The sequence below is a fragment of the Chelmon rostratus genome, chromosome 7 (assembly GCF_017976325.1).
Source record: "Chelmon rostratus isolate fCheRos1 chromosome 7, fCheRos1.pri, whole genome shotgun sequence".
Classification (NCBI taxonomy): domain Eukaryota; kingdom Metazoa; phylum Chordata; class Actinopteri; order Chaetodontiformes; family Chaetodontidae; genus Chelmon; species Chelmon rostratus.
In genome coordinates this window covers 28,001,266-28,026,238 of record NC_055664.1, presented here as the reverse complement: position 1 = coordinate 28,026,238, position 24,973 = coordinate 28,001,266, and the positions used below count along the sequence as shown (strand labels likewise).

Sequence of the window (24,973 nt, the reverse complement as noted above, 5' to 3'; positions counted from 1 at the left end):
CTGAGATCTGAGAGCAAAAACCAAACCAAAATCCTCCGTCAGTAACTTCTTCCTGATGTGGAGTTCAGCCTGAAGTATCTCCAGTTTTTAATCAATGATCACTGCTGCTGACAACAGTTTTCCATGTTTTCCACATAATGTGTCTCTCATGCACACACAAATGCCTGCAAGCCACCACACAAGGTCCTGGCTTGACCAATGGGAGCAAAGAGAGTAAAGATTCTTCCTAAAGGACGCTTAAACACCGCCCTGCTCTACCTGCTGAACCACAAAGAACTGAACTCACTATTTCTTCAGTTGGAGCTTCGTATATTCAACGGTGAAATATAAAATATGGTTGAACCAATGTCTTTGAAGTCTATAATGCAGATAAAAACAAACTCTCTGAAGGATCCAGCTCGCTCTACAGTGTAACAGCCACATGTCAGAGCTGGTTGCAACAGCTGAAGATCACCTGTGTGTCTTTTTTGAGGTGCAGTGTGCAGAAATCCTCCATCCTTTAGTTCCTCACACATCATACAAACTGAGACGTTTCCTCTCTTTGAGTTAACTTTCAGATCACATTCTGCACAAAGACAAAAGGGACGACTCTGCATGGTTTCCTTATCATCGTTCTTATTGTGGGTTTCTCTGACGTGTCGGCAGCAGCAGCAGCAGCTTGTCCACTCAGAGGAAGAAGGGAAGGAGGACAAAAGTCCAGTTGTGACACGTGCAGCGCCCTCTGAAGGACAGAAGGTTGGACAGGAAGGTGAGATAAGTGTGCCACCAACAACGAGCCTCGTGAAGACATGAGCAAGAGGTCTGACTCAGGTATTAAAAGTAGTTAAAGTATGAATTACACCGTGCTCTGATGCTACAAAAACAGGAGTATTTCTATCTAATAACAAGCTACAGTACGTTAATATTGAAATACATAAACTGTGAACAGATTTGTACGTGTTACTCACTTCAATCTATAAAAAGCCACATGTAAATTTATCACATCAGCACTTTTAGAGCTAATTAAACTTAAAGGATAACTTTCGTTTTTTACAACCTGGACCTTATTTGTAGCATTAAATACGACCATTTACTCACCCAGACAACTTTGGTGGCATTTGGAGTCGTTTTGAAGAAATTAGCCCCAGAGGAGCGGCGCGTATATCCGTATAATGCGAGTACTCGGGGCATCCATGCGCAGCCTCTATATAACGCATAATCTGCGGAAACTCGTTCATATTCCAATATTTAGTTCTGATATGCTGGTGCTATTCCCCTCTGAGCCGGCGGTCGGCTAGTTTAGCTGTAGTTTGGCACAGCTGTGGTTCGTTATTGCGTATTCGTAGCCGACCGCCGCAGAGTCAGCCGTGTTGTGGCTGGCTGCTTCGGTAATGACATCATCCACGTCAGAGGTAGTTGCCTAGAGACGCCGGATGTTGATAACATACCACCACGGGCTCAGAGGGGAATAGCACCAGCATATCATAACAAAATATTGGAATATGAACGAGTTTCGCAGCAGATTATGCATTATATAGAGGCTGCGCATGGATGCCCCGAGTACTCGCATTATACGGATATACGCGCCGCTCCTCTGGGGCTAATTTCTTCAAAACGACTCCAAATGCCACCAAAGTTGTCTGGGTGAGTAAATGGTCATATTCAATGTTAGAAATAAGGTCCAGGTTGTAAAAAATGAAAGTTATCCTTTAAGACCGCGCCTCAAATGGGAGAATCTGCTTTTTCTTGCCTTACGTTATAATATTTTCAGATATACTGGAGAATACTTGATATATCCATCACATGTGGAGTGACAGATTCACGTACAGGCACGTAAAGCAGGCTTTTGGAAAGTCAGTTTCAAGTGGCAGGATGTCTGATGAAAGAATCAAACAATGAGAATGATCTAATTAAATCTGAGCATCGAGGCTGCGCCGCATGATGAGACGAGCGTGTCCGGATTTCCCGTACTGTCACGTCACAGCCCGCGGACAGAAGTCTGAGCACGGCACGACGCAACGCTAATGAGAAGTGTGTCCTTTGAAGAACTTCCTCCCACGTGGGGGTGGAACAGGAAGGTGGCAGAAGTGTGCCCGGGCTTTGAAGTGATCCAGTCTGCCTGTTGGCTAGACAGGATACGGCCGGAGGGTTTATAACGTGTGACAACGGGAAGCAAAGAGCACGGAGGAGAGGACGGGTCCTGGTTCCCGCATCCTCACAAAACTTCAGAGGACACTTCAATAACACTTTGATTACAAATTCAATCTCGGGCAGCCTCGGCCCTGCGTCCAGCCGTGGCCGGTGAGAGGACGGACTGACGCACGGTGACTCTTTCAGATAGATCTCAGACGTGGGTTTGATTACTGTTATACAGCTGACCGTGACCTCTGACCTCTGGGCAATACAGTACAGGACAGCACAGTTCCCTGCAGATCGACCTGCAATTAAAAATGACTTTCATGTCTGATTCATCTCTTGCTTATTTTCTGTTTGTCCAAAGAGACATAATGAAGTCCTCAGCTTGTCGTCATGGATGTCAGATGATGATTTATCAAAGCTGATTCTGAACCTTTCTCTGAAGCTTAACGAGAGCTAAACTGGGGTTTTGGACTGTTGTTTGAACAACACAGGAAATGTCCACACACACACACAGACACACACACACCTGGCAGTGATTGTGTCCTTTGAAGTGAACTGAATTTCCCACGCTCACAAACAGCACCGGCACATGTCACAGTCCTGTTTAGCGTGAGAAGACGACAAAGATCCTGAGGAGACGAGGTGTCATAAGTGTGCCTTTTGAAGGCTCAGATGAGAGGCAGCGGGCGGGCGCCACACTGACATGCGAAGTGTGTCGTCTGTTGGGAGCTGGACGCTCCCGACAGGATGTCCAGGTGAGATAAGTGTGCTCTTTGAAGGAAGCAATCCCCTCCGGCTGTAAGGAAGTGAACAGGCTGGAGACAAAAGACAGCGATCCTTCCCACATCCACACCTCATCACGCCGTGCTTTGGTGGCGTTTTATCCCTCAGAATCATCTGAATGTCAGGGCGGTTCGTCCTGCGGGTTATCAAACGTCACAACCTGGATCCTTGTGCCCTTAAAGTTAATTTCCCAGAGATCTCTGCAGCAAAACAAGAGGACTGAGACAATCGGTGCCCCAAGAGTTTGACAGACAGTCTGAAGCTGGATAAGAAACTAAAGGAAAGCAGAACATTCATCTTGGTGGACTATCGTCTGTCCAACAAAGAAGAAAAATGATGATGAGGTCACGGGAGGCTCCGGTTTGAGGTCATTCTTCTGCCCTCTGAGGTTCTCTCTGCACGACCTTCTATCTCATTCGGATGGCTTCAAAGTCACGATGGTGAAGGGCGCTCAGCAGGAAGTCCTCCTGACACGTTCGGCTCTCAACAAAAGGATCCTGACGTGACAGAAGTGTGCCCTTTGACGTGGCCCGTCTTCCCAGGCCAACACCTCCAACAGCAGATCCTGTCTGAGAGCTGGAACCAGAGAGACCCTGAGACCTCACGTCAGCTGTTATCTGAGCAGGAGTCTTACTGCGACGATGCTGTAATAACACGGATGAGCGCAGAAGCTTTGATGCTGCTGAATTCTTGACTTCGGCTCCTTTAAGATGTCCAGTTTGGTACAGTAGGTTAATGACATTAAAGACACAATCTGTGCTTCAAAACACACACACAGCTCCTGTGTTAGATGGCAATCGTCTGTGGGATTCATACTTTCAAACAGGGTCAGTTACTGAACAATATCATCTAATCTAATCTGCAGATGAAGGTCACACCGTTCCATCATGAATATATGAATACTGAAAGGTTATGAAGGCCGACAGTCTTTCAGCTGTTTCTCTGGAGGTTTTCACATCATGCGGGTGTTCGCTGGCTCCATATTTGGTTCTGGAAGCAGTTTTCAGACTCATTGTGGAGATCTGGAATCTAACTGGTGATCAGACTGACTTCCACCTGGTGGATTGTACAGTAACAGTCTTGTAAGCATTTGGACGGCAGACTGGTCCCTGAGTGGACATGCATGAGAGGACTGGAAGTGACGGCCATTACTGTGTGGATGTGGGATAATTGGCTCTTTGATGTTCCTGACGTTCCCAAACTCCCAGCTCGGAGGGAGGTGATGTTGCAGGTAGCTGCCGAGTGTGCTGCCCCTTCTGTTACAGTATAACAATGAACAAAAGGGGACGGCGGAGGTGATGTAAGTGTGCTCCTTCCTTTCCCACACCGACACCTCTGACAGCAATCGTCTGTCCACGTTCACACCTCCGACAGACAGACAGAGCTGTGATCTGAGTCCTGCAAATTTATATCACGGTAATAATTCGACGCACAGATGGAAACAGCATCTATCACGGCTTACTCATTTTCTTTAAATGTCTAAACTATAAATGCCTCTGATGTGGTGCAGCAGCTATTTCTGTTCAGCTTTGTTGTATTTCACATAGAACGGACGTATTTTAAGAACATTCATTGAGCACAACTGCACTAATAAATAGAAAAAAGTAACTTCCCTGTCTGAGAAACACATCCCGTTGACTGACCTTTTAAACCTGAACCACATCCATATAATGGACTTTTTCCACCAACTCTTCTTTCAGCTTTCACTTTCAGCCATTTCTTGGTTTCCTAACAAAGCTGCTTGAGCTCTCACGTCTTCCAGAAGATTCACTGGCGCAGCCTGATGATGTCGACTCTTTGGACAACTTCATCTTTTTTCTTTTGGTCGAACAAAATGAGCACTCAACGGGTCAAAATTAACACCGATACTAATTCATAGCGGTGTCCACCCTGAGCCCTTTACAGCATCCTATACAACAGGAAGAGGATCTCCTACCTGTGAGGTGAGAGAAACACCACCGCACATCAAAAGGACGCGACAAACAGAAAAGACGGCTGAAATTCACAGCGGAGCGCTGAAGTGTGCCGACTCAAACCGCCACACACGACAAGACCCCATCTGAGCCTGAACAGATGGGTCGAGGTGTCCTCACTGTGTGGACACCACCACCATGAAACACAGGCACTGACAGCTTGGTAAGGTGGGCAGAGTGTGTGTGTGTGTGTGTGTGTGTGTGTGTGTGTGTGTGTCAATAAAACTTACCGTGTTTCCTTTTTCATCCACTGAATTGGTGCCTAAAAGAGAAAGACAACAGTTTATCACCTGTGTGGAAGCCGTTTCTATGACATTTAGACAAGACAAGCTCATAAACCACAAGCTGTAATGACTGTAGTATTGTTGTAGTTTAGTACCAGTCGAGTATTAAAAACTGTAAAGTGACAGCTGTCATCAAACGCCTGACACACATTTGCAGCAGGACATCTGAAGACCTCACCTCAGTCACCAAGAACATTTGATGGGTACTTCTCACTATTTTTGTAAATATTCTAACCTCAGCGATTCATTGAAAAAATACTTAAATGAAATAATTATCAGCTGCAGCCTCAATAAAGGCAGAAATCATACGCAGTCACACTCAGTTTCGTGCATTGCACTGTAGCATTAAGAAACAGCATGAAAGAGGTCAGAGAGGAGAGATTTCATTCCCAGACTCTTGTGCAAATATTATCTGCACGTCACCCAAATCTTCTGACAACAGGAAAAAAACAAAGCGTTTAACAAACCTATCTGCAGGAAACCACACAGAAAGGTGCAGACGTGCATATTTTCTCGTTATATTCCAGATTCTCCAGAATATGTCAAAGGGGCTAATCCACATGGCAGAAACGTGATTAAACTCCATATAAAGGAAGAACGTATTCCGATTCAGTATTCCAAATGTGCAACAGAATTATTCCATGATTCAGACGAGATGAGGAAAACGTGGGAGAAATTGTTAAAAGGATGGTAAATATGTGGCATCTTGCACTTCCAAAGCTTCCAAAGTAGTTTCTGAAATAATAAAACAACGGGTATCCATCCATGTTCTGCGTGCTCCATCCATCGTGCCACCACTCGCTCCTCTGCAGACTCTGTGGCTGCAGAGGAGTCAGAGCCAACCTCTGATCAGACCGCCTGCTCCTCTCTCAACATCACACAGCAAAAAACAGAGGATCCAAATGTGGCCTCGTCCCAGAATAACAGCAGCGGTGACTTCATGAAGCCCTCAGATGACGCAGCCAGTCGCTGCTGTGGTGACTGTTCTTGACCGACCGCTGCTGAACGCCAGCTCGCCCCCTGAGCTCCTGAGAGAAGCTGTTTACTTACTTCAAATGTGAGTGCGCTTCTCTTCGCTGCCTCAAACTCCACTCGCGTATTTTCTGCCTGACAAACTGATGAATTAAGCCTCTTTAACGTTCTCAGTCTGACCCTTCTCTGCTGCTCACCTCTGACTGACAGCCGCTAGCTCCACCCACCTGTGGGCTGTGCCCGTAAACAGGAAGCTGGGGGGGCGATAAACCAATCACACCCGATGTTTACAACATCTTCAGGGGAGGGAAGGGGGCTTCTGATCAAGTTTCAGCTCAGCCATAATCCCACTTACTCTCACAGAGAGTTCCATCAAGCAAGCAGGGTTGCAATTAATGATTATTGTGATTACTGATTAATTGTTAATACTTATTTTGATGATTCCCGTTGCACCCCTGACAGCGTGATGGTGAGTGTTTATCTGACCTGCAATGCTCCTTTGTTTGCACAAATTCTCAGTGTTTTCACTTCAGCCCCGAGACAAAACCTGAATACTCTTTGTTTTTTGGAAAATGATCTGTCTGGTGAGCGGTTACAGGTAACAGCAGACACTGATTCTCAAGCTTGACACTCACCGAATATGTAGACCACGCCGAACGCCCCGCCGAGCCCCATGAGCCCCGCCAGCCGTAGAACCATCTTCTTAGCGTAGGCCGTGTTCTCCTTCTGCTTCTTGTCCTCTGCCTTTTCTCCATCCTTGTCACCCTCGCCTCCTTCAGGAGGAGGCTGGCCCTGCACAGACACAAAAATTTTAATTTCACCATCATTAATCCCATAATGTCAGCGAATTATTGTTGTGCTGATCACAGACTGGACTGAACCGAGGATTGAGTATTACCTGATTACACTGACGCCAATCAGATCAGATCACCACCTTATCTACTCACCTACTGTCCAATCAAAACTTCCAGAAGCAGGAAGTGATATCTTGATTTTTTTTTTTTTTGTATTGTAACACCGACGTGTCAAAAATCTACAAGTCAAAATACCAGAGTAAGTCTGATCTTCTGATCTCACTCGACAAATATCCAATGATGAAGAGAGGGAGGGACATGTCACTTCATATTTTCTGCTCCTCAGAACACAAATGCTGCGAGCTGCAGACCACAATGAGCTTCAGTGCATTCATCAAAAGCAAAACATGTCGCAGGACTCTCCTCCAGTAGATCAGGGTTTGTTCACTAAGCGATTCCAGCTGTCTCACCTGCACCAGGGTTGTTTCACGTTTCTTTAAGTGCGGCAAGATATTAAGACACGATACAACATCACCATCGTCTTTTAAAAAAGAAAATAACTGAATTTGAAATCCTGAACACAAAACATAAAATATTACAGCCAAATTTTCAAGATTTTCTTTAGCAAATAAAAATCTCATCATTAGTGGATTAAAGCTTTAACCTCCAATTTTCAAAACAAATCAGCAAATGATGGATTTTTTCAAAACACATTTTATCTAAATCTCCTCCTCTTTACGGATTACACTCATTTCAAAGCCAGTCTGCTGCTTCCAATACATCCACGGCTAAATTTCCTTTTGTACTGAAAAAGCAGCTTTGCCTCATTGACCCCTCTCTGGTGTGTAAGATGGACAACTCTTCATCGCCCTGCAGCTGTGTGCTTGAACTCTGAAGGACTTCTTATTTTTCTGCCAGCTCACTGATCAACTGTTTGACAAAGAACTGGTCCACAGCTAAAATCTTCTTCAAGCAAAAGGTCACATGTTGACAATTTGTGGCTCATTTAAATTATTGCGCAACACAGAAATGTTCAGGTCAGTGCTGCTGTCAGTTATTTTTCCAGCTTCAGTCTGCACGAGCAGGAATTTGCCTGAAAAATCAGCAACACGTCAGGTGTGTCACGGTGTGTGTGCTACGGATTTGGCTTTCGGGGAAGGTTGTAGTGAGCGCGAGGAGGCGGCGGTGTGCTCTGACCTTCAAAACGAACAAACCTTGGCTGTTGACGCCGTTTATCCAACAGCTGCCACAGATAACACGAAGTCCTTGTCCGACACACTTGGTTCAGTGTGTTAGTGTGAGTGTGTGTGTGTGTGTGTGTGTGTCTGTGAAGAGCTGATTGAACCTCAACGTTACAGCGAGGCGGAAACACGAGACACAGCTCACAGCAGCAGGCACTGAGGGACAGAGCTGATGCTAACTACATGCTAGCTGTCACAGCTAGCCAGAGAGACAGACCACACACGAATTTATACACTACTTTGATGGAAAATATAACGAGTGAGCTCAGGAAATGACTGTTATACTAGCGTGTTTCTTACTAACGTTACTGAGAGACGGTCAACCTAGCAGTCCCTGTAAAAACGCATGCTAACACAGGCTAGCTAACCTGTTAGCTACTACAGTTTCAGGTTCATTCATTGAGCACACCGCGAGACACACGCAGTGAGGAGCAGAAATGTCGCAGTTCTGAAGGTCACCTTAGTCGTGACAAATGACATACAACAAACACAGTCTGCCACTCTCTGTCTCTGCTAAATATGTAGATATAAGCTAGCTTTCAGCCTAACCTAAGGTTAGAAATGTCAGAAAAGTGGCTTCAATTTGGTTTACAAGGACAACTCGCGTGGGTGGGGTCACACGGCCAAACCCTCGATCTGCAACGTATTCGCCTTCCCCGCCAACATCACCGACTGCTGATGCGTTACACAAATCGAGCGCACATAAGCAGGCTAGTCGCCTCACCTGACTCTGCTGCTGTTGCTGGAGTCTCTCCTGGAGGATAGCCTGAGCCAGTCCGCCCGTCGCACTGCCCGTTCCGGCCGGCGGCTTGTCCGTGGAGAGTGTCCGGACGATGTCCACCACGGCCGGGGAAGAGACACCCACCGCCCCGCTCCTGAGCCTCATCAGGCCCCGGCTCGCTCGCACACACATGGGGAACACAGACGTAGCCGACATGTTGGATAGTAGCACTAGCTGCCGGCTAACGTACGTGAAAAGGACAAAAGCACCCGATTGGCTCGGGTCGGTTTGAGTGACAGGCAGGGGGCGCGCTGAGAGCAGCTAGAGGCCACATGGAGAGGGAGGAGGGCGGGCAGTAGAGCGTCCGGCCCAATCAGAAGCAAGAACGAGTCTGACCTTCGATTGCAACACAAAACTGCCATGATGGTTGATGGCAAAGCGCCCAAAGTCTGGTCAATTATTTCACCTGTAGCAAAACAAGAAAACTGAACCATTCTGAAGCGAAACAACGTTAATGTTAACACAGGAAATCATTATCAGATATGAATATTATAAGCGCTGTAACTGTACATTTTGGCACAACTCGTGAGCTATCACCCATTTCCACCAGAACAGATTTTACTAAGCTCACATTTTTTTTCTGGATATTTGCTAAATTTGGATCCAGATAATCTAATAATATGTGCATAAATTGTTTTTTTGAGATATCTCTCAGATTTCCGAGGATATGACCTGTTGGACATCAGTTTTCATAACTCTTGCAGCCACATTTGGAAGACTAATGCACAAATTAAGTTGTTGCTTAAAACACATGCACACATGCTAAAGTTCCAATAAGTAATAAAATACAATGAACATAACTTTGAGAAAAAGAGGTTCAAATTCAGTCTGTCAGTTATCTGTGAATGTGCAGCGTCGGCACTGTGCTGCCTCTGAGTGCTGTAATTTCTTTTTATGTTATTCTTTTAATTCTCCCTTACATGAACTCACCTGGACACTGTGTGTATCTGCTGTGAAAGGGGAGTTTAAATCGACTCATTTTGTTAAGTTTTCTGTATGCTTGTGCACAGTCTGTGTTTTTCAGGTGTGGCACTGAGAATAATGTCCTTGGAGACGTGTACTTTTTGAAGTTTTTTAATATTAGGATTTACTGATTTTCCATCTGTCTCTTTCAGTTTTGTGATAATGTTTTTTTTAAGCCTCATAGAGTGGCTTCTGACTCCTCAGGCTGATACGATAGTTCACAGTTAATTAAATGGGAGAATCATATCAAAAGAGGGTACACTGCAGTATTAGGACACTGCACTTGCAGCTTATTTACCTCTTCGTGGTCACTGGGGATGAAGTTCACCACCTGAAATCACCTAATTTGTGTTCTCTTCCAGTGACTCATCAGACTTGATCGACTGGTTCAGAGTTTGAAGTTACTTACAGACACAGAAGACTCATACAGGAGATAAGCAGCGTCTCATTTACCGATTGTGGATTTAGCGTTTATTCAACCAGATACATCATCCCTTCAAGAACATCGTGAAGCAGTTTTTCCAGTCAGAGCTCTTCGGGACACACCAGCTGAGCTGCTGGGATGACGGACGTTAAAGGAAACAACTCGAGTAAGACTCACTGTCTTTAAATGAGAGAAATCTCTGACATACTTTCTCCTTTCATCAATAACTTTTTGTTCTTTTTGAGTAGAATAACCTCTATGACACCATAATTAATAATTCACATAATCCTCAATCCAGAAACAAAGACTCTTGTGTTAACTGTGCAGGAGCTAACACACTCTCTTTCTCTACTTTCAGGTGTAGCACGAAGCTCCCACAGGAAAAGGTACAGAGCAGTCATTTATGTTTTAGTTACAGCGGACTGTGTGTTACTGACAGCAGGTTTAAACAGAGGGAGGCTTCAGTTTCTTATTAAACGGGTTAGTAAACTGCAAGAAACACACAAAAAATCACTTCCCTCTTTTAATCAGGGTCCAGCACAAGAGACCGGACTCCCCTGAACTCAGCTCTGTGTCATTGAAGAGTAATCGATCTATGCATCATCCTATTGCTTTCAAAGACGGACCCACTCTACTGAAAAGGGGAAGGATTTCAGGCTGATTTGTCATGTGCTGAAAGGATTTGCTTCTCAGAGCTCAGGTGACATCACGGTCTAGTCTGGTTATGCTGGTTTTTGCACATTCATTTGCACATTCCTGGCATCCTGAAGTGACGGCGTCCTCTCTTACCTGAACCCTTTCACCTGCTGAGAATGTTTGTGTTGGTCCATTCTGCCAAACCAAATGACAAAAAAAGAACCAAAAGTTTCAGGTGTGGTTAAACTTGTAATAACTGTTGTTGCCACTTGGGGGAGGCAGAAACAAGTTGTAAACACAACACTGACCTGAGAGAACAGTTGGTTATTTATACAATCAGCAGATATGAAGTACTAGAATTCATTCAGAGCTGTGTTTCTGTTCTTCAGATGAATCTAAGTCTAATATTTACTCTCATTTAAATTTATTATGTCTTCACCCGCTCCTGAGAAAAACATCTGGCTCTTCAGTGGCTGATGTTCCTCTTCTTCACCAGCTGGTCTCTGACTGTGTCTGTCTGCTGTGTTGAATCGATAGTGTAAAGTGGCTTCATCAGACCTAGCGTGCTAACAAAAGCTGCTGGAAGCACCGAAACAATCAGCTGAAAGATGCTCAAAGGCTCGGTAGATCTGAGACGAACTGCAGAATCTGATGATCATTTTCAATGAGTTTGTCATGATGATCCATTGCAAGACATCATGTGACCCATTGTTAACATGAAAATATTGATTCTAGCTGCTTTAAGGTTATGGCAAATGAACTTTACTGTAAAGGTATGATGCCTGTTGGGTAACTGAGAGTGTCAATCGACAGGATGCAAACTCTGGTCTTCTCCATTAAAGTTGGATGTGTTTTTCAGCGCTCCACCACCACGACCTCCACACCCTGACTTTCTGGCTTGCTCCATGAGATTGTGCATGTTCATTCTGTCTCTCTCAGGATCCATCAGGAGAGACCAAAATCCTGTGAACCCAGCTTTGTGTTCATGAACTGTGACCAGTCACAGTCTGAACCTCTCACATTCAAAGATGGACGCCCTCCTTCTGGACAGAGGTTGTGATTTAAAAGTGACAATCCACAGAAAATCATTTTATAGCTGTCAGACTCTCAGTCATAGAATTTATATTTGAGATTCTGTTCATTTATTTTCTCTTTCAACATTATATGAGTAAGTTACAACACGTTATTCATCATATTCCCTCCACAGGAACCTTCAGGACAAGAAGCATCAACCAGACCTGGACTCCATATTTAGTGTATGTGAATGAAAACACACCTTTCCTAAAACCAAAGGAAAACAGCCGGTCTGCTCCGAGCCTTCATGCAGCACTGTTTAATGAGTGGCATTACTTGGATGTTGCATTTTTGTCTTTGAAGTCAGTGTTTAATTTGTATACCTTCCCCTTCCAGTTGCTTGAGGAGAGCATTGTCACCTTTGTGAGGAAGGAGCTGAAGATGATTCAGAGGGCTTTGAGTCCAGATTACCCAGAATGCTTCGAGGTTAATAGGGAGGATGAGGAGGTGGGAGAAAGTAAGGCCGAAAAGCAGAAGAGGAACAGCAGAGCGGCGTTTCTGAAGATCGCGCTGCACTTCATGAGGGGCATGAAGCAGGAGGAGCTGGCCGATTCTCTGCAGAGCAGTAAGCACTTTAACATGATCTTGACAAGCCCGGAGGCCCGAGGTTTCAGGACTCAAGGAATACAGACTCCAGACACCACAGCGAGGTTTCAAAAAAGGAATAATTTATTTAACAAAAGTCGCTCAGGATAATTCACCACAATACAGGCTTGGTAAGGCAACAAAGTACAAACAAAAGCGCTAAGGATAAATTGGTTGGCAAAGAACAAAAACTCTCAATGGCTCAAAATGGCTCGATAACAAAGTAACAAATAACTCAATGCTAGACTACTTACAAGACTTTCAAGGTAAAAAGGCAGGCAAGAATCATAGAAAGCTAGATAGATCAAGGCTGGTACATGACATGGCACGAGACAATCTGGCACAGGACAAAGGGAGACGCGGACTATATATACACAAGGTAACAAGAAACAGGTGGAGACAAGGGCCTTAAACGAGAGGAGAGTTAGGGTTTCACAATAAAACAGGAGGTATAAGACAAGACATGACGCTCGTGAACAAAACACATTAACAGATACGACGAGACGTGACAGATCTAACAGGAACAGGCCAGCGAACAGTGGGGAAATGCAAAAGATGCATTTTTACAACCTCTCATAAATGTAAGCATTTGTCCGACAAGGTGTATACATCTCCATATCAAATACTAAATGAGCAAATCCAAATCCCAAATCTGCATGGTTCTTGTAGATTAAAAAAAATTATTTCACTGCGGTAATGGCCGCTAAAGTGTCGAGTATATGGCTTTAATGTAATATAGCCAAGCTAACCTAGCTAAGACAGATACTACACTTGTGCATACAGCATGTTGCCAGCACTTACCCAATCCTCCAAACAAATTACAATCTTCCTCAGCTGCCTCACATGAATCATAACCCCGCATTGTTTAAAGGTTTTTGGTATCGGATGTGAATGAAATGTGGTTGAAAGCATGTAAGAGGTTAGCTTGTTCTGTTACATATACTCAATACTATACTCTGACATATCAGTAGCCTAACTCTGCTGTGTATTATATCTATAATATTCTCTAAAATATATTATAAATGCTCAATTCTATACCGTGTATTGTAGCCTTCAGGCCCAAAATGACAAGTTGCAACGTGTAATTGTGCAAGAGCGAGAGGATCATAGAGACACACTGCTGCCTGTAGCATTTCTGTAATATTTCTATGATCTTAGATCTAAAATAGACCACCAGACCAAACCACCTCTGCAACAAAATATTTTCGGGGTGACATGACTACAGATATAGTTGATATAAGGTTTGGGTTAGGGCCACCCCCTGTGAGAAATGAACATATGACCCAATGCATATACGTTTCCCACATGTCAAGAATGTACAGTTCATTCCATAACTTTTTCCATCTGATCTGTACCGTCCTCCCACTGATGTTGTTGTTTGTTCATTCAGAAATTCAAGCCGTCATCTGCCAGCGAAAACTCAAGTCTAATCTGAAGAAGAAGTTTCAGTGTGCGTTTGAGGCGATCGCTAAAGCGGGAAACCCGGCCCCTCTGAACCAGATCTACACAGAGCTCTCCATCACAGAGGGGGGGACTGCAGAGGCCAGCGATGAACATGAGTTCAGACAGATTGAAACAGCATCCAGGAAAACAGCCACACCAGAAGAAACAATCAGATGTGAAGACATCTTTAAACCCTCACCTGGAAGAAGTCAACCAATCAGAACAGTGATGACCAAGGGAGTGGCCGGCATTGGGAAAACAGTCTTAACACAGAAGTTCACTCTGGACTGGGCTGAAGACAAAGCTAACCAGGACGTACATTTCACGTTTCCCTTCACTTTCCGAGAGCTGAATGTGCTGAAGGGGAAGAAGTATAGCTTGATGAAACTTCTTCATCACTTCTTCACTGAAACCAAGGAAGTAGGAGCCTACAGCTATGACAAGCCCCAGGTTGTGTTCATCTTTGACGGTCTGGATGAGTGTCGGCTTCCTCTGGACTTCCACCACAACAAAACCCTGACTGATGTCACAAAGTCAACTTCACTGGATGTGCTGCTGACAAACCTCATCGGGGGGAAACTGCTTCCCTCTGCTCGCATCTGGATAACCACACGACCTGCGGCAGCCAATCAGATCCCTCCTGAGTGTGTCGACATGGTGACAGAGGTCAGAGGGTTCACTGACCGACAGAAGGAAGAGTACTTCAAGAAGAGATTCAAAGATGTGGAGCAGGCCAGCAGAATCATGTCCCATATGGAGACAACACGAAGCCTCCAGATCATGTGCCACATCCCGGTCTTCTGCTGGATCACTGCGACAGTTCTGGATGATCTGTTGAAGACCAGAGAGGGAGGAGAGCTGCCCAAGACCCTGACTGAGATGTACATCAACTTCCTGTCGGTTCAGTCCAAACTGAAGACTGTCAAGTATGATGGAAGAGCTGAGACGGATCCACAGTGGACTCCAGAGACCATGGAGATGATCGTGTCTCTGGGGAAACTGGCTTTTGAACAGCTACTGAAAGGAAACCTGATCTTCTATGAATCCGACCTGGCAGAGTGTGGCATCGATATCAGAGCGGCCTCAGTGTACTCACGAGTGTTCACACAGATCTTTAAAGAGGAGAGGGGACTGTACCAGGACAAGGTGTTCTGCTTCGTCCACCTGAGTGTGCAGGAGTTTCTGGCTGCTCTTCATGTCCATCTGACTTTCGTCAACTATGGTGTCGATCTGTTTTCTCAGGTGCAATCAAAGTCCAAGTGGTCTGAACTATTCATGGATAGATGCACAAACCTCTACCAGAATGCTGTGGACAAGGCCTTGCAGAGTCCAAATGGACACTTGGACCTCTTCCTCCGCTTCCTGCTGGGTCTCTCACTAGAAACCAATCAGGTTCTTCTACAAGGTCTGCCAAAACATAAAGGAAGCAACTCGCACGCCAACCAGAAAACAGTCCAGTACATCAAGAAGATGATGAGGAAGAATCTCTCTCCACAGAGAAGCATCAATCTGTTCCACTGCCTGAATGAGCTGAAGGACCATTCTTTGCTGGAGGAGATCCAACCGTACCTGGCTTCAGGCCGTCGCCTCACAGACAATCTCTCTCCTGCTCATTGGTCAGCTCTGGTCTTCATCCTACTGTCATCAGAAAAAGATCTGGGTGTGTTTGACCTGAAGAAATATTCTCCTTCAGAGGAGGGCTTTCTAAGACTGCTGCCAGTGGTCAGATCCTCCCACAAATCTCTGTAGGCGCACAGTTAAATAAATATGTACATTACACACTATATGTACTGTAGACACATGAATAATACATTTGATGACTTTTCCACTGTTATGTTTTATCCTCATCATATCTTCTTCAGGCTGAGTGGCTGTAACCTGTCAGAGAGAAGCTGTGCCGTCCTGGGAACAGTTTTCAGCTCCCAGTCCTGCAGTTTGACGGAGCTAGACCTGAGTAACAATGACCTGCAGGATTCAGGAGTGATGTTGCTCTGCCCTGGACTGGAGAGTTCAAACTGTAGACTGGAAGCCCTAAGGTTAGATTTTAAATAGCGTAACTCTGTGCACTGATTGTCTTGTCTTTGTGCTATATTTAGTGTTGTTGTTGTAAATCTTCTGTATTGCATAACCACTGTGATTGAAATGCTGTATTCCACCTTTTTGTGGCTGTTGAGAGAGAAGAGAGGAAGGAAAGAGTGTTTCATTTCAATTTTAGGTTGAATCAAAGCAGCCTCACAGAGAAATGCTGTCAGAAGCTGTCATCAGTCCTCAGCTCAGAGTTCTCTAGTCTGAGAAAACTGTACCTGAATTACAACAACCTGCAGGATTCAGGAGTGAAGCTGCTGTCTGCTGGACTGGGCAGTCCACTCTGTAAACTGGAAAGTCTCGGGTGAGATTTTTCCTCATATTGCTGTCTGTACTGCTAAAAAAGCCTCTCGTGGATACGTGTAACAGACAGCTTTAATTTCTGCTCCTTCAGGCTGATTGACTGCAATCTGTCAGAGAGAAGCTGTGGATTTCTGGCTTCAGTTCTCAGCTCTGGGTCCTCCAGTCTGAGAGAGCTGGACCTGAGTATCAACCATCTGGGGGATTCAGGAGTGAGGCTAATCTCTCCTGGACTTCAGAGTCCACACTGTAAACTGGAAACTCTCAGGTCAGCTGAGGCTATGCAGTGTTGTTGCTCCAGTATTGCATGCTGATTCATTTGTGTCCGTGTTATCACTGATAATAATGAATTTCTTCAGGCTGAGTTGCTGTGGTTTGTCAGAGAAAAGCTGTGGAGCTCTGGCTTCAGTCCTCAGATCTAAATCCTCTCGGCTGAGAGTGCTGGATCCAAGTAACAACGACCTGCAAGATTCAGGAGTCATGCAGCTCTGTGCTGAGCTGGGACGTCCTCACTGTCGGCTGAAAACTCTCAGGTCACAATTCCTCAAACTGAACAGTTCATCTATAAACACATCCCAACTCCTCTGAAACATTCAGCTCAGAAATGACAGAGGACAGACTCCGAGGCACACCTGAACATTTGGCCTGTGAATGTGAAGTTTATTTTAACTTTGAGACCAATACAAAATTTTAACAGCGAGGCACCTTTTAATGTCTGTATTAGATGCACCAGGCTTTCAACTAACTCCACCGTTTACCTGTCCGCATCAATATTAGACGATCAGAGCGAGCCCTCCTGCCAGAAGCCTTTCTAACATGTGGTTAATGTGGTGAAACGGTCAGAGTTTGGTTAGGTATAGACATCAACACCACTTAGGTTAGGTCTACCACCACCTTTAGTGCCGCTCTCCACATTAGATCAACCTCACCAGCCCCTCTCATAACTCACTCTTGGCCATTCTTCTGTGTGCAAGTTAAATATTTTGTCATAGTCTGTGTTGTGTGTTGAAGCCGCTTGTGTCGACTCCTTTAAGACATTTTCAGTTCCGCCTTTTTAACATTTGACTGCGCAGTAAACACATGCTCTGGGTGTTTGTTTGCAGTCTCTCGGGCTGTCAGGTTACAGAAGTCGGCTGTGCTTCTCTTGCTTCGGCTCTGAGCACCAACCCCTTCTACCTCAGAGAGCTGGACCTGAGCTACAACCATCTGGGAGACTCAGGAGTGATGCTGCTGTCTGCTGGACTGGAGGACCAACTCTGCAGACTGAAGACTCTCAGGTATGCAGAGCTGTCATGCAGAGGTAACATCTAAAGAAGCGTCACGTTTGGGAACTGTATTTGTCAAACCATATATTTGGAATGCTGTTGTAATCAGTTGTGATTATTTGTTGGAAATACTGATATTGGCACCTGAAGTTCATGTCTTTTATGTTCAGTGAAGCCTTGACTCGTGTTAACTGGTGATAACCGGGAGTAACCGATGCAGTTTGAACACATCTTTGCATTATAACAGTTTAATAAAAATAACTGACAGAAACCAAACACGCTCATGTTTCTGTGATGAAGAAGGATGTCGTGTCTGACATTGTTTGCTCCTCACCTCAGGGTGGACAACGGAGGAGCCCACAGGCTGAAACCACATTTGAGGAAGTGTAAGTAGAATTTTTATTCTTTAATTTGAGAAAACAGCCAAGTTTTTATTGGAAAGCACCTGCAGTGGCAGTATTTTATCAAACCTTACTGTTTTGATTAATTATCTGCTGCTGATGTCTTATCATAGAGCGTTTAGTGGAATTAAAAGTGAATAAGTACATATTAGAAACATGTTAAATATAGCACATTTCTAGTCTACTGTTGCACAGTATTCAAGGTTCAAGGTTACTTTATTTATACCCGAGGGTAGATTTGTTTTGCAGAGAGTGATTCACAGCAAACCACATACAAACAAAACACACATCAAACCAATTGGTACTTGATCAAAGTGACTCAGTATAGCTTCATGGATAAGTACAAGGACAAAATTAATAAAATCGAATAGATAAAACAATAAAACACACTAAAAGACAAAAAAACCTCAAGAAGATAAATATAAGAACATAAAAGTAGTAAAAATCACGATAAAAGATAAAAGAGGGCACATAAATAGGAAAAATAAGATAAATAACGAGATCAGTAAATAAATAAATAAAGTGCTATGTCAGTGTATCTTATTGAGCTCAGTGACGGCGACAGGAACAAAGCTGTTTTTATAACGCTGTGTCCTGCACCTTGGGACTAGAAACCTTCGTCCAGAACAAAGGAGCCAGAATTCACCCCGTAAAGGATGGGAGTCATTATTAAGGATTGATGTGGCCATCCTCTGTACCTGTTTAGTGCACAGGGAGGCAGGAGAAGACTGGGGTTCGACTATCAGGCGACTGGACCGCCTGACTATTTGATTCAGCGAGTTCTTCTCTGCTACTGAGGCCTGACCGAACCATGCCACCGTGCAAAAAGATAAAACAGCCTCAATAAAAGAACAATAAAACAAAATGGTTCGGTCAATGTGGAAGTGTGCCAGTTTCCTCAGGCAGTGAAGGCGCTGATGGCCCTGTTTACAGACAGATCTGCAGTTTTCATTAAAACTCAGTTTGTATGTAACAGTAGATAAAGAATATATAAGCACAGTAAAAAATGTGCAATATTGCACAAAATATTTGTGATCAACAAATCACAGCAACGTGACTCACTCGGTCTTTTTCTCCATCAGATGCCTGTTATCTCACACTGGACCCAAATACGGCCCATATCAACCTCGTTCTGTCTGAAGACAACAGGAAGGTGCTGGGGGCGAGATTCTCAGCGCAGCAGCAACAGTTCTGGAGTCACGTGCTGTGTCGAAACGCCCTGACCGGTCGCTGCTACTGGGAGGTCGAGTGGAGACAGTTGGTGTCTATGGGGGTAACTTACAAAGGAATGAAAAGAAATGCGAAGGATGTCGCCTACTGGCTTGGCGGGAGTGACAAGTCCTGGATGCTGGTCTGCTCTGAATGCAAATACTCCGTCTGGCACAACAACAGAGGAGCAGAGATAGAAGTTTCTCCGGCTGTCTCTCACAGAGTCGGAGTGTACGTGGACTGGCCTGCTGGCATCCTGTCCTTCTACGCAGTGTCCTCTGACACACTGATCCACCTCCACACCTTCCACTGCTCATTCACCGAGCCCGTCTACCCGGCCTTCAGGCTCTGGTTCACAGCTGAGGTGTTTGGGTGCTCGGCATCTTTGTGTGAGCTGTAGGAAAGAGAGTTAGCTCTGGTGCTAGCCAACAGCTGCTAGCACGCTTTTTCAATCTGTGCACAGCATGAACGTCCGATGGAAAATATGTCAGGATATTTTTTTCCTTGGCATTTATTTTTCGTTTATCGCTATGGTAACGCTGGGTGCTCCGGATAGACCATCTGCTTCCAGCCGGTCTCATAGTCTGACCGATCACAAAATGACTTGACTAAAGTTCCTCCAAACTGGAGTTGTTCATCAGAGGAAAATATAATTTTCCTGTGCTGTTCATTTTGCTTTGCAGCACATCGTCCTCATGTCGCTGTGGAAAGACAGCGGACATCTCAGGTGTAAACTGTCACGTGAAGGCGAGCAGCTGGATAATAATTCGATCATGCTGCAGGAGTGATCTGAGACTTGTTGTCCTCCGTTAATGAGAAAATTCTCTTCACTCACATTTCAAACCCATACACACTATTTGGATTTTATTTGTTAGAAGCATCACATATTTTACATACCATTGTTGATGTTGCAGGTTTGCTTTTTGCAATATTCACCAAAGCTGGTGATGGAAGCATGGCTGGGCGGTCAAAGTGGTCATTTTGTCACCACCTGCTTTGTGAGATGTTGGTTTTGTGATGCTCTAGTCATGCTCTCAGGGCGAAGGCTCTGCTATTAAAGTGCTGTCTGTGCAACCACACTGTGTAATGATGGACTTCTCTCTTTATGCTGCATGACAACGAGGCTGACTTAACGACACACCATCCCTACAGCCACATCTCATCGAAGTGAGAAATCACAGTGTGCATTTTTTTTCTTTTGTACAAATAATAAACTTTATTTACAAGATCCTTCACTGAATTGAACCTTCAAATGCCGATCAGATTTCAAAATAAACAGTCTTGTAATTACACTCCAACCACATGTAAAGATAAAAACAACAGCATACATGAGGGAACACGTGTTACATATCAAAACACCAGCTCAGAACACCACCGTCCTGTTTTCCACTTTACTTTCATTGAATCAAAGCGTTTATAATTATTTCTGCAGCGTCCTCCAGTGGCCACGGGACGTAACGGCACCCATTTCAAAATAAACAAAGATGTCGTTACATGCCTTGACCAGCAGAGGGCGGTGTACTAACATGAATATAAATGTTCCCATGGCACCAGCAGACAGAATGGCTCATTTCTGGTGAAAACTTTCAAAATGTAATTAGATGGGCTGCAACTTTTCTTTCTATATTGATTAAACATGTAAAAATCAAGAAACAAGACAATGAATCCAAAGAACCAAAGGGAATGTCAAGTAACATCATACCTGAACATGAATGAGACATACAGTCAGGTAGACATGACGTAGAGAGCTTCACTTCTCATCTCCTCCTGAACTCCATTTCTTCAGTCCTCTATTAGTCCAACATAATATCAGTTTCAACACAAACATTCAACTGTGCATATGACCAACTATTAACTGTGCGCTCCACTAGGTGGCGCAGCAGAGTCCGACTCTGACTGTACATTTGGCAAGACACGACAATAACTTTGCCCCAAAGCTTGCACGCAGAGTCTGATGGGTTCTGAATATGTGATAAAGTAATTAATCATAAGCAACAACCATATGTAGAACATTAGCATAATAACAATAATAGAACATTAATGTACACACTATCATGTGTCTGTTATATACCAATGAGATTTTTTTGGTGTATACGTCTGTTTCACACGAATCTTAAACATTATCTCCAGATGTGACTGTAGTATAATAGTGACAGCTATACAAGGCATCTGAATCTGCACTGAAATTTACCCACAAGTATAAGAAAAACACATAAAAGCCAAAAAATCCCTCTAAAATAGGCACTGCCTTACTGGATCACTATTCTTCCCTTTGGTGCATCAGACAGGAGTGATCTGCAGAGGAGCAGAGTCACTCCCCTCCTCACAGCTTGGCCGGAATAAAGGGTAGATCCTGGTCTTTGCTGAGTAAACACTGAACGCTAGTAAATTTCTCAGAAACGGTACACTTCCTGCAAAGACACATCCCGTAAAGGCGTAGATCAGATCCCGGGTATCCACGTTGTAGAAAGAAACCAGCCCTCCTTCATAATCCACAAACACTCCAACCTTCTGGGGCTGCTGAGACAAGGACAGGATGACTGGAGGGTTTGTGTTGGCCTGGCAACGTCCCCAATACGACCCCAATGTCCAGCATCCGTTTTCAGGGCTGAGACACAGATTGACACCCTTCTTGCTGATGGACTCTCTTGCCACCCCGACTTCCCATCCTGTTTGCCCTTTAAGCGTAACTTCATAGTAGAACTTGCCGGTGGAAAAGCCCTCATTTCCCAGGACAAAATGGAGGTTGTCAAACCTTGCGGGGTTGTCAGGGACGTTCCTCTTTGCGCCTCCGTCCCTCACTTGTTTCCTGTCCTCTGAGAGGATGAGGGATGGGTGTGCTGTGTTGGGGTCCAGAGTAACATTTATTGCATATTCCTTCTGGATTTTCCCAAGCTCATCATCAGGCATCAGTCCCTGGAGTGTCTTCTCTTGATCTGCTTGATTGACTTCTCTGGTAATATCCTCCATCTGTTGGTTGAGCATCTCCTCCAGCTTGGCCAACGCGCTCCTCACTGTCTCCACCTGCAGGAGAGGTTGGACTCTGGCTGTAAAACACTGTTTTGTGTTTGAAGAGGAGGGGACGGACGGGAGGTCCTGGAGGAGTCTGAAGTCGTCCTCGGTCTTTGAGAGCTCTTCCAGCTTGGTTCTGGTCCGATCGTTCTCGAAAATCTCCAGCTGCAGTTGTCTCAGGAGTGCTTCGGCCTGCTGCTCGGCCGCTTTCTGCTTCTCCTCCAACAGCTCGATCAGCTTCACCTTTTTGGTCTCGATCATGGCCGCCAGAGCGGCGAAGGCCTCGGCAGTTTCTGCTTTCGTTCTGTCCACTTCCTGCCGACCCAGCATCATCGCATTTTCAATCTTCTTAGCCAAGATGCACTTCCGGTTCAGAGTGTGCTTGACGCTCCTTTTCATGTGTGTCAGCTGGGTTTTCCTCTCCTTCATCTCTTCCTCCAAAGAGACGGCTGTGTGCGTCACGTGGTCGTCCCTCAAGCACACCACGCAAACACAGCTTCCATCTCTCCTGCAGAAAAACTCTTTCACCTTGTTGTGTTTCTGGCACACCCTGTCCTCCAGGGTCACCACAGGGTTGATCAGCTCGTGCCACTTTAAGGCCTGAACCGTGTGATGTGGTTTCATGTGAATGTGGCAGTAAGAGGCCAAACAAACCAGGCAGGATTTCAGGGCCTTACGCTTCACACCATGGCAGAGGTCACATGGCACCTCCTCAGGACTGGCACAGGAACCCCCGTCCTCACCTGCAACCCTTGTCCTCTTGAAAAGCTCCAACATGTCTCTGAATTCGGTGTTGACTTGCAGCTCAGGGGCTGTGCGACAATTCTCCTTGCACAGCGGACACTGGTGGACGTCGCTGAGGGTCCAGAAGTCCACGATGCAGCTCTTGCAGTAGTTGTGTCCGCAGGGAGTGGAGACGGGTTCAGTGAAAACACTCAGACAGATCGAACACAAAAACTGGTCGTCAGATGCGGAGATGTTGGCTGAGGCCATTTCTGGAGGAGGAAAGAAAGAGGAGAGGGTAGAAGGACTGAATCCAGAACTAGATGTAACAGGTGCCTCTTTATGGTGCAGTCACCTGTGGTGGCATCCCTCAACCCGAACTACAGCGAGCTGAAGCCTCCACCCTGAATTTCTGGAAATGCTTCACATACCCGGACATGTGACGCATGCCTGCTTATGTTTTCCCTCGTGACGTCAGAGTGAGCAGCGTTAGCCAAAATAATGCAGGCATCAACCTTTCTGACAGGACTTTGTACATGCTGACACATGAATGTAAAATTCTGCTGTCACTGAGGATCAGAGGTGTCAGAATGCACGATGGAGGTCCCACAACACAGACCCCATCAGCTTTAGGTCCAATGTCTAGCTGCAGGTAGCCTACAGGTAAGTGCTTTTTTCAGCCTTCTGATTGGCCAGCATGCCTTTAGGGTTAGCGTTATATTGCCACCTGTTGGTTTGGCCTGGTTAATACTGATTTACAGACAAACTGTCAGGCTGAATACAACATGTTCCTCTCATGTGTCCTGTCTTAGGTCAGCTTTGTCTTTGCTGAGGTCAGATTAGTCACTCAGGCCTGTTGCCCTTCAGTTTGCTGTACCTTCAATTCTGTTTCACTGATCAAATTTTTATTAATAATCCCTTTGCTGTGCCTCTTCTCCTTTCCTGGGGAGGCTCCATAAAAACCTGCATTTTGGTTTCACTGCTTGTCTCTGACACCGTCTGTACAGCCACGTCGCTAGTGTGGCTAAACATTCATCTTCCTGATCTGACACAGAAACACTACAGACACATCCTGTTAGAAAGGCTTTAAGTCTACACACACACACACACACACACACACACACACACACACGGCCCCTTGTTAATGTTTTATATATTTCAATAAATGAGTTTGTATGTGAAACAGTTTATGTAGCATGTAGCACTTTGTTCATGTGTAAATTATGTCAGGTGGAATCAGAAAATAACCACCACAGCGATATTGACATGATGTGTGATTTTCAGCTTTCACACTGAAAGTAGCAGCAGAGTGTGTCATGTGGTCAAATGTGGGAGTTAAACATGTCAAAGTTTTCAATCTGCAGTCCTATCTAAAAACAGTTTAATGGGCTGAGGGATGAAGAGTGGAGGACAGCTGCAGAACAACTAGTTATTCTCAAATAAAACACTTTTTAAATCTGGGATGTTTTTCTATTCCACACAAGTTAATGACGCAGAGAATGTCTGTTGATTTCTATCAAGGTGCGCAGAGAGACTCAACATGTGAAACTCCACAGTGTCCAAAATGAACCGCAGAGAAACGAATCAGAGGTAAAAAAGTCCAAACTCACCTGGATGAACGTTTTCTCTCAGTGAAGAAGCAGCAATATCAGCTGGAGAGAAGTCTTGTGTCTCAGTTTCGTTTCCTGACAGACTGAGAGGACACCGCCTGTCCTCCTCCTCCTCCTCCTCAGGGTTTACCGTGTGTGTGTGTGTGTGTGTGTGCGCGCGGTGTCTACTATCTTTGTGAGGATCGACACGAGTTTAGACCTGAAGAATAAGGACATTTTGGAAAGTGAAAATATTTTTGTACAAGGTGGAAAATTCTGGAAACATTTTGGTGAATTTGAGACTTTTATACAGATGTT

At 44.9% G+C, this 24,973-nt stretch overlaps 3 protein-coding genes across 3 annotated transcripts in view; 1 reads left to right on the top strand and 2 right to left on the bottom strand.

Annotated features, from left to right (window-relative positions):
- Positions 1–9,143, bottom strand: part of timm50 (translocase of inner mitochondrial membrane 50 homolog (S. cerevisiae)) — a 31,480-nt gene extending 22,337 nt beyond the window's left edge. The window contains exons 1-3 of the mRNA XM_041940664.1: positions 8,890–9,143; positions 6,766–6,922; positions 5,105–5,136 (exon numbers count right to left, since the gene is read on the bottom strand). Coding sequence (XP_041796598.1) covers positions 5,105–5,136; positions 6,766–6,922; positions 8,890–9,102 — 402 coding nt within the window. The 5' untranslated portion in view covers positions 9,103–9,143. The remainder of the gene's footprint in view (positions 1–5,104; positions 5,137–6,765; positions 6,923–8,889) is intronic.
- Positions 9,144–10,315: 1,172 nt separating this feature from the next.
- LOC121608913 (NACHT, LRR and PYD domains-containing protein 3-like) lies at positions 10,316–20,566 on the top strand. The gene is made up of 12 exons (XM_041940349.1): positions 10,316–10,499; positions 10,692–10,719; positions 10,865–12,022; positions 12,177–12,608; positions 14,019–15,816; positions 15,934–16,107; positions 16,287–16,460; positions 16,551–16,724; positions 16,816–16,989; positions 17,560–17,733; positions 18,061–18,107; positions 19,205–20,566. Exons 3-12 carry the CDS (start codon positions 11,998–12,000, stop codon positions 19,729–19,731), a joined length of 3,699 nt encoding a protein of 1,232 aa, XP_041796283.1. The 5' UTR covers positions 10,316–10,499; positions 10,692–10,719; positions 10,865–11,997; the 3' UTR covers positions 19,732–20,566.
- LOC121608915 (nuclear factor 7, ovary-like) lies at positions 20,476–24,783 on the bottom strand. Its single transcript, XM_041940351.1, has 2 exons — positions 24,677–24,783; positions 20,476–23,338 (listed from the first exon to the last, which is right to left on the bottom strand). Exon 2 carries the CDS (start codon positions 23,334–23,336, stop codon positions 21,612–21,614), a length of 1,725 nt encoding a protein of 574 aa, XP_041796285.1. The 5' UTR covers positions 23,337–23,338; positions 24,677–24,783; the 3' UTR covers positions 20,476–21,611.
- Between the last annotated feature and the right edge of the window lie 190 nt (positions 24,784–24,973).

Bases quoted from the DNA above. Each gene is read 5' to 3' on its own strand.
- LOC121608913 (XM_041940349.1), top strand. From the start codon at position 11,998: ATGGACGCCCTCCTTCTGGACAGAG. The intron at 15,817-15,933 runs GTAGGCGCACAG...TATCTTCTTCAG, and splicing joins AGATCCTCCCACAAATCTCT to GCTGAGTGGCTGTAACCTGT. The intron at 16,725-16,815 runs GTCAGCTGAGGC...GAATTTCTTCAG, and splicing joins TGTAAACTGGAAACTCTCAG to GCTGAGTTGCTGTGGTTTGT.
- LOC121608915 (XM_041940351.1), bottom strand. From the start codon at position 23,336: ATGGCCTCAGCCAACATCTCCGCATCTGACGACCAGTTTTTGTGTTCG.